The sequence below is a fragment of the Pangasianodon hypophthalmus genome, chromosome 2 (assembly GCF_027358585.1).
Source record: "Pangasianodon hypophthalmus isolate fPanHyp1 chromosome 2, fPanHyp1.pri, whole genome shotgun sequence".
Taxonomy (NCBI): domain Eukaryota; kingdom Metazoa; phylum Chordata; class Actinopteri; order Siluriformes; family Pangasiidae; genus Pangasianodon; species Pangasianodon hypophthalmus.
This window is the reverse complement of record NC_069711.1, coordinates 29,578,155-29,591,213: the sequence shown is the minus strand read 5'-3', so window position 1 is coordinate 29,591,213 and position 13,059 is coordinate 29,578,155. Positions and strand designations below refer to the sequence as shown.

General features: G+C 37.2%; 2 protein-coding genes across 12 annotated transcripts in view; one reads left to right on the top strand and one right to left on the bottom strand.

Moving 5' to 3' along the window:
- rbfox2 (RNA binding fox-1 homolog 2) overlaps positions 1–4,382 on the top strand; it is a 62,486-nt gene extending 58,104 nt beyond the window's left edge. For 9 of the 11 annotated variants that reach the window (XM_026933256.3, XM_026933257.3, XM_026933255.3 and 6 more), the window contains 3 exons: positions 329–423; positions 552–633; positions 1,796–4,382. In XM_026933256.3, the coding sequence (XP_026789057.1) occupies positions 329–423; positions 552–633; positions 1,796–1,840 (222 nt within the window). In that variant the 3' untranslated portion in view covers positions 1,841–4,382. Of the gene's footprint in view, positions 1–328; positions 424–551; positions 640–1,795 lie in introns of those variants that run through there. The other 2 variants (XR_003403834.3, XR_004579492.2) reach the window with 2 other exon arrangements.
- A 1,443-nt stretch (positions 4,383–5,825) lies between these two features.
- Positions 5,826–9,772, bottom strand: LOC113538318 (retinal cone rhodopsin-sensitive cGMP 3',5'-cyclic phosphodiesterase subunit gamma). The gene is made up of 3 exons (XM_026933287.3): positions 9,558–9,772; positions 6,997–7,150; positions 5,826–6,239 (listed from the first exon to the last, which is right to left on the bottom strand). Exons 2-3 carry the CDS (start codon positions 7,145–7,147, stop codon positions 6,163–6,165), a joined length of 228 nt encoding a protein of 75 aa, XP_026789088.1. The 5' UTR covers positions 7,148–7,150; positions 9,558–9,772; the 3' UTR covers positions 5,826–6,162.
- Between the last annotated feature and the right edge of the window lie 3,287 nt (positions 9,773–13,059).

Sequence of the window (13,059 nt, the reverse complement as noted above, 5' to 3'; positions counted from 1 at the left end):
CATGGTGTTTGTTTTTTTGGCATGATGTAATCGAGTTTTGAGGTAATCCCATGGCCGTGATTTGCCAGTGAGGAAGAGACACACTCGCAGCTAAAACATCAAAATTCAGCTACGTTCTCAGAATGTGGTTTGCATCTGATCATTAATGGCAGTTTGCTTGTTATTTGATATTGTATCATGCCTAACGCCTAATGTGTGTTCCTTCTACCAAGCTACACTATTTAAATTACTGTGGGTGCTTCCTGGAGTTTATCTGATCTATATAATACTCTCTCTCTCTCTCTCTCTCCCTCTCTCTCTCTGTGTCTCTGGCTCTTTTTGTGTTTAGGGTGGTTATGCGGCGTATCGCTACGCCCAGCCCACCGCCGTAGCAGGTCCGACAGCAGCAGCAGCAGCGGCTGCCGCAGCAGCCTATAGCGACAGGTTAGCATCTGTACAGCTGTTTTTGAACGTTATCACATGTTGGCCCCAGTCTCTTTATTTGTAACACAGTTGATATCCATCATACTGAGATTCTAGGGTGAAAAAAAACGTGCTTTTTTGTATTTCAGTTATGGTCGCGTGTATGCGGCGGATCCCTACGCTACAGCGCTAGCAGCCCCCACGGCTGCCGCATATGGAGTGGGCGCAATGGTATGGCTAGCTCTTCCGTGACATTAGCAATGCTTTAATATTATCTTTAGCTGAGTATATCATGCAAATGAGCAGTGCATGAGCAGTGCATGGTATGACTGCTGGATTTGCTTTACCACTGATTTTGACAAACATACAGCGAAGTCTTGCTCATTATTTAAAAAAAAAAAAAAGCTCTCTCTTTTTATTTGTCAGTCACTTTCAACTCAATACTGTCACATCCAGAGTATTGTGTGATGTGACGAGGCATTACAGAGATAATGTAGACATGCAGAGGTTTTTTTATTTTATATTTTTTAGGTATTATTAATTTTTTTTTTACGTTGGAGTGCGGTAATACATGTAAACACTTAAAAATACGCAAAAAGATCAGTCATCTTCTCAATCGATTTTTTTTGAATGATTGAGTTTTTTTTAATGAATGGTTGCGTAAGTGTTTTGAACTCTGATATGAACCGACACCTTTTAAGCTCCGCCCCCTTCCTCCCTTCTAACACTAGGACTTTCTTGTCCCATTTAAAAGTTTCACCCGCGCTTTCTGCCAAGGTAAATGGCAAATATTTTCAGCGATTAATTTCAAATAAAGTCTATCTGGGTACAATGTTTGTATGATGGCCATTGTACAAGAAATATTACCAAAAAAATTCACAATATTTCGAGATAAAGGTCCTAATACTATGAGAGAGCAGTGCAAATCAGAGCAAAGAAAAAATAAAGAAATTCTTTACACATACAGTAATACTTAATCATCTGCGTTAGTTCTCACGCAGCCTTCAAGCTAACACCCTGAAAACCCAAGTTACCATAAAGCCCTGTATATGCTACTGTTTCGAGGCAGTACTGAACTAGTAATGAGTGGTATGCACAATTAAATGCCCCCCTAAAAATATTTACACATTTAAATGGCCCCCTAAAAATATTTTCCTTTCATATTTATATTTATATATATATATATATATATATATATATATATATATATATATATATATATATATATATATATGTATGTCCTTGTGAAATTAAATGGACGTGATTTATACTGGCATATTTTTGGTCATACCACTCACTACTAGTTCACGCATTGTCTGTTCATCACATCTGAGGAAAATTTTATTCCCTATCAGTCACATTGTGCTGACGCGGTTTATTTTTCCCTCCACAGGCCACCCTCTATAGGGGCGGATACAGCAGGTTTTCTCCTTACTAAACTCCCGAACCTCTCAGCTCCATCGACTCGCCCAAACTTTTACCAACAGCCAGTCTCTTAGGAGCACACAAGTCCTTTTTTTTGTGGACAAAACAAAAACACACCGCTTAAGAATAAATACTTGAGAAAGGAAAGTACCATCACTACAAGTGGGTTTTTAAAAAAAAAAATAAAATAAAATTACATACCTAAAAGTAACTTTACAAGACGAGCGAGATGCTGACTGAGGAATTGCACGGCTGAAAAAAAATTATTCTTTCCTTCTTTGGCACGTTTCTCTGCACATATGCATGCAGTAATGGCTCTAGAGGAACCGTTCTAGCGGCCAACAAACTCCATGTGCACAGAGTGTCTGGACTCCAACGGACAAAGTTTGTACATCGCTCTTCAGAGTATCACACACTACATTAAACCTAGCCCTAACGAAGAAGCCTGCCCACACCATTACATTGACTGTAAGAGGACACGGGCCACACAAGCCACCAACAAACAGAACCCACACGTTCTTTAGTAGAGGAACCGAGAAAATACGACATGAAAGGAGGCGACTGTTCGAAGTGGTGTTTTTTTTTTTCTCATAAGGAAAGAAAGGACTGGGATGTAAAACGAAACTGACAGCTGTTACGTATCGGCAGAATTTTCCGCACGCATATGGGACGATGTGTCATAAAATAACCTACGGAAAACCTTGCTTAGATTTTTTTTTTTTCGTTTGTTTGTGTTAAAATTACCTCCTGCTTTCGAGGTCTTTTTGAAAAGACATACCTTTAAAATTAAATAGTAACAATATGCAAATAAACTAGATTAGAACAAAAATGTTACCAATCTTTATTATTATTATTATTATTATTATTATTATTATTATTATTAGACAATTTCTTTAACATGCCGTCCCTGTGACCTGTTGACTCCTATTTAAGTGTGGAGGTTAAATCATGAAATTATCGAAATGTAACACTACATAAAATGATTACGTTTAGAAAAAAAATGCACACTAAGAATTTTTTTTATACAATTTGTTAAGACCCTTATTGGATTTTGGGACTTCGAGCCCTTTTTACAAGAATCGTGCTGTCAGATATGCAACTTGCGTCATTTCACAACAGGGTGTGCAGCAAGTGAAAACTTTGGATATTTTAAAAACGTTAAACTACATAGTATTTTTTTTCTCGCTTCTCTACATGTATTTACTCTTATCTTCTGAATATTGATATTATGTCTTATGAATTTTGGTTCCAAAGATTTTGTGAAGCACATTTTTTTTTTTTTTGGTTTTTTTTTTGGTTAAATGTATGAGCCTATGGTAATTTCTGTTGTTTGCCTTGTTTTATTTTTGTATCAATAGATTTTACTGTTTGATTTTGAAGTGTCTTCAAAAAAATGGTTTGAAATGAAATGGATTTTGCAGTGTCTGCTGTGCCATCGACATCCAGGTTCCACCGTAATTTATTAACAAACCTATCAGTCGAATATAAGCAGGTTATTCTGTGGTCAGGATTTATCAGTGTACGTGCTTCGTTCCGAGTCGTGTATCAGTACTTCCGTGCTGGAATGTTGGAAAAGCATGAAACCTGAGCTACTGGGTATTAATTGTGTATGGATTCACCCGTTTAAAAATGATTTCAGCGATGTTGCTTATCAACAGTCAACACTTATACCGTAGGTAAATAATAGAAAACATTTCATACTTAAGCTTTTTAGTTTAAGCTCACATATTTTTTTTTTGTTTTGTTTTTGTGTGATGTAGGGGTTGAATTATATTCCACTCTTCCGAGTCCTGGAAGTGGAACGTGTATTAAGATTTAAGGAATTTCCCGCCTCTCTCTGAAAGCTCATTGAGATGGAAGGGTGTTAACTTTTTGCTGTCCATTAGGTACTTTGCAGCCTATGCACTACGTTTCTCAGTGTTATCAAGAAAATTAAGACATCATTAGCTGCGATCAACCCCCCCTTTGCCTTTTTAGACTCTTCCAAGATCTGTGTTAGATAAATAAGGATGGGTTTGTCCATTTCTGTAGCCTTCCAATGTGTGTAGTGGCTAAAGTACTACTGTTAAAACAGTAGTCTAAAGCCAAACACGACTAGACTCATTTCAGTCCGGTGATATTTATTAATGAATTCCATCCTGCGAATCAAACTGAGATAGGAATTCGTGGACCTGATTGGAAATTCGGGTCGGAATACTTCAAAAACCTGCGAAGGGCGTGCGAGTCTAGATTTGTTGGATCATCTTATAGAGCACAGGTTTCCAATGACGTCCAGCTGTACAGTCAGGATGGGAAAGAAACAAGCTGCAACCTTCAGCAGTGTCCCAATCCTATCCTATATCTCCTTTCCATCTTTGCACATTATTATATAATACATGTTGTGCATATTATCCTTTAGTTTACAATGTGAGTGTGTTTTCGGTTTGAACTCTTCCTCTCTGCATACTCGGATGCCATTTGTGATGTAATTTGTATCTGAATGTCCATATAAACTGTTTTTTTTTAAATATATGCACAAATGAGTTTGGGTTTTTGTCTTTGGGAGAGCAAAGTCATCAAGTTGTGTATTGAGTTTTATTTCAGCTACAAGTATTAAAGTCCACCATGTTTTTTTTTTTTAAGATTCAATCATTTTAGGAGAATTTATTTGCGTGTGCAGAACAAAAAAGGGGTTCAAATTGCACCAGTGTTGATTTTGATTTCTAGTTTGGATTTAGTTTTAGTCTTTCGAAGAAAATATAATTTTTTTTTTTCATGTGTGTGGTGGTCTGGAGAAACCAGTCAAATGTTACATTGCCTGAATTATGAAAAATATGGTTTTGGCCAAAATAGTTTTTCTGCCTGTAACATACTCCCACACATCTACTTCAAGAAAACGTACATATTCCACCAAAATGGTGTTGAAATATTTTAATTTATTTTTTTAGTCTTGTCCAGACCTGATAAAAGATCCCGAGGTAAGAATCCATTGTAATAAATGCAGAGCTACGAACAGTTAATCTGCCTGAATAGGTCTAACACCTTGTTAGCCAAGTGTGATTTCCTCACACAGTGAATGTCACGCGTGGATCAAGTTGATAGTTACATGCTGTAGCAAAATAGACATAAGCCTAATTCCGTTCCATATCCATATCCATGATGCTGCTGTGCCACAGTCAGAATGAAATCTTTACTTACAATTTTCTCTCATTCACTTTTAAACAGACTTTAAAATGCTAGAACTTGTGGTTGAGCTATATGCAAAAGCATGTTTCAGTTTAGGAAAGTCTTTTTTTTTTTCTTCTTCCCTTATACATGTTCTCTTTAAGTTTTAAAAATACATTATTATTATTATTATTATTACTAATATTATTATTTCCTAAGATTAACTCCTCCATAGATTGAACACCAGATTGCTTTATAAATGCACATTTCCACTACATACTCCTCTGATATTCTTTGAACAGACTGAAACTGTCATGTGACTGTCGTGAGTCTATTAAAAAGCTAATAAGACAATACACACATTTAGTTCCATTTGATTAAGTTTACTTTACTGACTTGGATCAAGTTCTAGTTGGTTAGTACTATAATAGTCTAACAAGACCCGTGTAGTGTTTCTTAGGGAGTGAAACATCACAATATAACATCATTGTCGTCAATAAGGTAGCTAATTCACTCAAACAAGTTATCAGTAAGACCACAGCGGTTTCCTCTCAGGTCTTGCCACATGCACCGGAGCATGTAGCAAATAGTGTTTCTTAAAACTCTTGTATAAGTGGTTTCCAAGATGAGAGGGGATAAAAAAAAAAGTTCATTCCACTGGTTCTGAAATTTTTTCTCTTTTTTTTTTTTATTACAAGGAAGAAGTCATCACATTTCACCACATACACACATACACTGAGCAGAAGGTTGAATTGCTAATTAGTTTTTGTCATGAAAAAATATATATCTTAGTTTTCATCAAAAAAATTAACCTGCTACATTCAAGAAATTCAGAACTGAAGATCTCATTGGAACACAACAGCATTATGAGTGACAGCATAATTGCATCATAAAATATAAGAACCAATCATGTTTCAGTATGCAAATCTAGGTTGTGCAGCATGGGGTGCGTCTAAATAATGCCTTCCTGATTCCTCAATCTTACATCCATGGTCCGGAAATCAACTGAAGTGTGCCATCTTTTTGGACTTACCAATTATTCATTGGTGGGGGGGTGGCTGAGGAGAATGCTGCTTATTTATTTTTACTGTCCAGGTTACTGAATTGTACCACCATGAAATACCTAACAGTGAGAACTTGTAAAAGGAGAGGAATCCAAAAGAGAGAGAGGAAGACCTACAAAACAGAAAATTACAAAATTCCATATTTAGCCAGATCACTTAGTTCCATGTCGCCATAAGCCTCCCACGGACAAATCACAGTGAAGTCTGGGGAAGAGAGAAACAGAAATTAAATATACAGTATGTTATATTGCCAAAGGTATATGGACATCTGACCTTCGCACCCATATGTGGTTCTTCCCCAAACTGTTGCCCCAAAGGTATAAGCACACAGTTGTATAGAATGTCCTTGTCTGCAACAGCATTAACGTTTCCCTTCACTGTAATTAAAGCCTATCCCAAACCTGTTCCAGCATGACAGTAGCTCGCACAAAGCGAGATCTATGGAGACATGGTTTGCCAAAGTTGGTGTAGAAGAACTTGAGTGGCCTGCACAGAAGCCCTGACCTCAAACCCAATGAACACCTTTGGGATGAACTGTGACAACAGCTGAGCACCAGACCTTCTCGCCCAACATCAGTGCCTGACCTCACTAATGCTCTTGTGACTGAATGGGCAGAAATCCCCACAGCCACGCTCCAAAATCTCGTAGAAAGCTTTCCCAGAAGAGTGGTGGTTATTATAACAGCAAAGGGGGACTAAATCTGGAATGGGATGTTCAACAAGCACATGTAGGTGTGATGGTCAGATGTCCACAAACCTTTGGCCATATAGTGTATCTTAGCCTGGTCTTTACTATTACTACTGCACATGTTTAACATAATGACTCAAAATTATTCCTTTAACTTTGTATCATACACTACATCCGCAAAGATCCTGATTTTGAGAGATCAATAAAAAGTGGTGCTTTTGCAGCACAAAAAAGACATGGAGGCAGTTTGGTATTTGCGGTGTGTTTGTTTACCTGTGCCGAGACCCTCCATTCCAGGGATGTCCTCTCCGAAACCCTTCTGACCCGGTTTTGGTGCTTTGCTCTTGAAAGTCCGGACTATTCTCTGCTTGAACCTGGGGGGTCCCTTCTTGTCTGTGGGGGCTGGGGCATCCATTGCGTTCATTTCCTAATATGAAATATGACATTGCTACTAAAAATACTATGAATTAATGCTAGAAATCACTATCATCTTAGCTATGACAACAAATACTGTTAGCCCAGTGGTTAATGTTCTGCGCTAAGGACCGGAAGGTGGTGATCATCGAATTCCAGTTCTGCCAGCGTACCACATTTGGCCTTTGATCAAGTCTCTCATCCTCAGCTATATGCATGAATATTGATTTGATTCTGCTTCAATTAGCTTTGCTTCAATTAGCTTTCCTACATTAGCTCATTGAGGTCATTAGCTTTGGGTAAAAGCTGAGTCTGGCAGGATGAAAGGTAACATATGCTTCATCTGAGACACATGAAGCAAACCCCTGCATGTTTTCCAGCTGTTCCTCATCCAACATCTATTAAGTGCCATTTTCATTCTTCTGGTTCTTTCTTCTTCTTGTCTTTTGACATTTTAATGTTTCTTTCACTAATTCATTTCTTCCACACCACTTTATCAGGTCAATTACTGCTCCTGACAAAATAGGAAGTGCAATCATTTAACTGACTCTGTTGCTGCAATTCCAAATGAGCCTGGCTATTTTTAAAGACTGGGCTATTTATAGTATGTTTACATAACCCCTGACCTCAGTGAGCTAATGTAGGCCACTTAGACTGAGAGCTCTAATTTGTATTCTGTGCAAGGGATTTCAAAATAGATGACTTGCTTCCAGGGGAAGTGACAATTCAGCAATAAAGGTTCTGACACTGTAGGGCATTATTATCTGAGTCCCTCTCTATCAGACCATAACTGCACCCTGATTCTCAACACAAAGCATGCTGGGTAATGGTAGCTTAGCAGTTAAAGTTCTAAGCTTCTGATAGGTTCTGAGTTCCCAGCAGAGTTAAGGCCCCACTTCTGACCTTCCCCACTTCTATACTTCAATTGCTTGGCTTTTTATGAGAAGCACTGCTGAATAAATGAAATGTAAATGTAATTTGGGCAAGGGCAAAAGTTTGTACACCCTAAAGACAAAATGAAGATGAAAAGATGAAATTTAACTCAACAGGGCATTTAGTGTATTGTTTCACAGATGTTCCTTCCTAATTGTAAGTACCAAAAGGTGTCAAATGAAGTATGCTAAGATATTAATAAAGAAAAAAAAACAAAACAAAACTTCTTGATCCTAAGTCTGCGGAGTTTTTATGTTTGTTCTCCTTGTGTTTTTGTGGGTTTTCCTCAATGTTCTTTGGTTTTCTCCCACCTCCCAAAAACATTCAGGTAGGTGGATTGGCTACATAAAATTGCTTAAATTACATGACATTTTTTGTTGATTTTCCTTTATAATTTGGTTTGGTATTTTGGTGCATAATACATCCATATTTCTTTTTTAACATTTTAAAATGTCTTTTTTTAGATAAATTGTAAAATAGTTTTTTTTCCCCATTCAAACAGCATATGGGATGCTTAACTGTAACTTGTCCTTAACTGTAACTCTGTACATTGCAATAATAATAGTAATAATAATAATAGTATTAGTAGTAGTAATAATAATAATAATAAAATGATAGCAAGTGAAAATATCTTGAATATAGTCAGATTTATCTAATATTTCCTAATATAAGATTACAATTAACCAAATATAAGATTATTAAACCTATTTCTAGATATTTTTACTCATTTCAAACTTTACATTTTCTTGTTCTATTGGCAGATAATTTTACTTCTTCTAAGAAATAAATGCTTCAGTTGGCAAAATTATCTGCCAATAAAACAAGCTTGAAATAAGTAAAAAAAAAAAAAAAAAAAAGATCTAGAAATGCATTCACTGTCCACTTAATTAGGAACCTGTACACCTGCACATTCATGTAGTTATCTAATCAGCCAATCATGTGGCAGCAGCACAATGCATAAAATCATGCAAATACAGGTCAAGAGCTTCAGTTAACGTTCACATCAAACATCAGAATGGGGGGACAATGTGATCTCAGTGACTTTAACTATGACTTCTGGGAATTTTACACACAGCAGTCTCTAGAGTTTACACAGGATGGTTCGAAAAACAAAAAACATTGAGTGAGCGACAGTTCTGTGGTTGCACTTCGTCATATTCAGATGTTCCTAATAAAGTGGATGGTGTGTATAGGTTTTTGTAATCTTATACTTGGTTTGTTGTAATATTGTAATGAGATAATACTAGATAAATACTACAAAATCTGACTATATTCAAGATATTTTTACTTGCTAATATATCTTTTTTTTGCAGTGTGCCATCCTTTCTCTCGCTCCCTTTCTATCGCCTGTTCTTAGCTGTCTTCATCAACCAGATAAAATATCATCTCATGAAGAACAAACCCTACTGAGGGAACTACCTCTTTTGCAATACCACTGCTGTACACTCGCTATAGGCTCGGCTTTGACAGAATGCCTGGCCGCTTACCTCGTTTCACAGTGGTGAGCTTTTCAGAGGATATGATTTCTTGCTTGCAGATGCAAAACAAAAATGAGTTTGACTCCTCAGCTCTTTTTTTCTGCAGTCTCTCTTCTACTTTTCATCTGTCTCCCATCATCCTCTTTTATACTCATCTTTCTAATCCCCTGCAGCTACCCACCCACTTCTCACAACTCTTCCAGAAGTTTTCTGATCTCTTTCATTACCTGCCACACACACACATACACACACATCCCCACCTTCAAAGAGAATGGGCAGAGGGATGAAAAGATTGAGGTGTATTTTAAGGAGAGCTTACAGGAGAGAAAGGCTGTCTGAGGTTTCATGGGACTGAGTACACAACGTCTGATGTGAGCTTAGTGCATCAGCAGTGGTTAAGCAGCCAAAAGCTTCTCATGACTCATGATTTAATGGAAGCCAATGATCTAATGATGGTCTAGTGATATAACAACCTCACCATACATCCTTTTAGAGACATCTCTTAGAGTCATCTATTCAATTTGTGCTTTTTTTGGATACACAGTACCTCATATAGGATTTTTTTTTTTTATTATAAGGACTCTTTCTGGATCGTTCTTTCAGGGAATACTATACTTATGCCCTTTCATGCTGTGAGTGCTGGGGCTGGTACTGATACATGGAACCAGCAGATCTTTTTATGAACCCAGCTCAGGTTTCCATCCAGTTTCTGTCAGATGGATTTAAGCGATTACATAATCAAATGTCATTCAATGTCAATGTCAATACACAGCTCAGGGATCACAAGGTAAGAAACACACTCTTAAATCTGGAACCCTAAAGCCAAGCTGTCCATCTTGGCAAAACATGATGTTCTCCTATCAGAAAGGTTTACCAGTGGAATCCCATTTCTAACCCATAACTATAAGAACTCTTGAGAAACCCTTTTTTTCTGAGTGTGTTTATTTTGAGTGTGTAATGTTAAATGCTCAAAGTGTTGTTAGCATTATTAGTTCATGTTTAGTTTATGGCAGTTGCACTTAAATTAATTATTTATACTCAAACCATTAATTTACCATTATAATCTTATTTTTTTCAACGACATTCCCATAGAGGTTCAATGTAGAAACCTAAAACATAAGGTTTCTACTTTCAGAAAATGGAAATGTTCCAAATAGAACCTCATTTGAAACCTAGAACCATTAGTCATCCAATGAACCCTTGCAGAACCATTTTGTTATCATTTTCAAACCTTCCCACACTGACCACATCTTATTTTAATGGCTGCCATGGCAAAAACATTGACTTGCTCATGTGGTTGTCATGTTAACAAAACAATGCCACCCTCGAACACCTGATATCAATGGTGCTTGGGTTCCACACCAAGATCTCCAGAACCATTACCAAAAGTACCAACAGTGCCTTCACCTTACAAATGAGTATATAGTGTATACTGCACTCATTACACTGAAAAAGGTTCCAACTAGCACCCTAAGGGGCTCTTTGATTTCCATGTAAAACAAACTGTTACCCCAACAGGGATGGTTCCACATAGAATCGCTTAGGAAGTTAAGAACCTCAATCATCCAAAAAACTCAATATGTGATGCTTAGTTGTAAATATTGACCATATTTTTGTGAGTACACTCTACACCCTCAACTAGGCAGGAGTTCTGCATGATTTCCATGTTAAATTTGCACCTGATAGCCAGACCCCCAAAGAATCTTGAGTAGTTGTTGTATAGTAGAGAGGATTTGTGGAGGCAGTAGGTGTGGAAACTATGTCACTAGTGGAGAAGTTAAATATGAAGAAGATGAAGGCATGGACTTTCTCCCAAACTTCAGTTATTTTATAACTCCATTTTAAATTGAGGTGGCCATGTCTGGACTGTGAGGAGATTGGTAGATAGGATGGGATTGGATTCTACACACCCTACACCACTTGATAATGTGGGAAGATAATCGCTTAAGACCAGCCTACAATGAAGACATCTCAGGAGCAAATCAGCTTCAAAATTGGTCTGATTATCCTAAGTTACTGAGAGATTTTTTGTGTAACACCAAATTTTGGTGATAAGAGATTCAACGTAGAAGAGATTCAACGTTCAACGACCTGTATAGGTAATAAGATACTCTGGTGCTAGATTTCACCTGTGATGTCATGATGCTCTCACATCAGATGAGTTTTGGCTCTGACACGGCTGTAAAAATCTGTTCTTGGGTATCTGGCACCAAATCCTTTATTATCTTGGAGGCCTTAAGTGGTAGGTTTTGCTTCAGCACTTGCAGCATGGTTGATTTAAATGCATAACTAAAGGTTCTAACAGTCTTTAAGTGTAAAATCTGGTTTTCATATGGATTTCCCATCAGTTTTTGTCATTGTTGTGGTTCACCCTCACTCATGCCCTTACGTAATTATCATGATCGTCACTGGAAAGATTAGCCAGCTAAATCTGGCTTGTGTTGTGCTTTTTGCTCTATATTTATACCAAATGCACTGCACCCTTAATTAACCTGAAGTCCTAGACACACTTAGAATGAAAACACACTCACAGCATGGTAGGAGTTTGTCTGTTGATGGGATAATATGGGGTAACTGCTGTATATGAGGGGCAGCACACTGGAACAGTCTGACAAGTCAAATCAAGTCAAGGTTATTTATAAAAACCAAAATCACAAGCATGTCTCAGTGTGTTTTAGAGACTCTAAACAATCAAGAACCTCTCAGCATCTCAGCCTTAGCCCCCTGATGAAGATAAGGAATGAAAAAAACAAAGATATCTTGAGAGGGACCTTTTAAGAACAGCCCCTCCCCCTCCTGTTATTATAAAGAAATGGTCCCTTGACATACCAATATCACTAATGACTATAAACGACATATTAAACATGGTCCTATATTTCCCATGTGTACATGTAATTTTTATTACATGTAAATTCTCTATTGTCTGCTCATCAGTTCTGCCTTGCCTTCTTCATTGGAACAGGGTTCTGGCCAGATGTCTGACAAATGCTAGGTTAGGGTTTTATGCAAACCTCATTGTGATGAAATCCACCACATTGAAAATGTAGTTTTTAGACATCCATTAAAAAAAACATCTGTCCACACAAACTTTTTTTTTTTTTTTTTTAATTTTTCTTCTCACTATTACACTAAAATGCAAAAACTATTTGAAAACACTCACATGAGCACACCAGCTCAGTGATAGTATATTATAAGCGGTTATGTAAAATATCTCAAGAATAACATTTAGGGCTGTGTATTGAATAGTAGAAAAGGTGGGGAAAAAACATGTACACACAAAACCACAAATATTTGAGAAATGTTTTCAAAAAGCTTCATGTGGATGAGGATGAGGCCAAAACGCAGAGAAAAAAATGACGTTTTCCAAAATATCTATATACGAATGGCCATGGCCTGAAACTTGCATAAAGATGCCTTTCCTGAAGAAACATTAAAATAACATCAAAATAACATAATGAAGCCATTAAGGGAGTTCAGAGCTAGGCTGGGTCCATGGAACATAAAATTTACA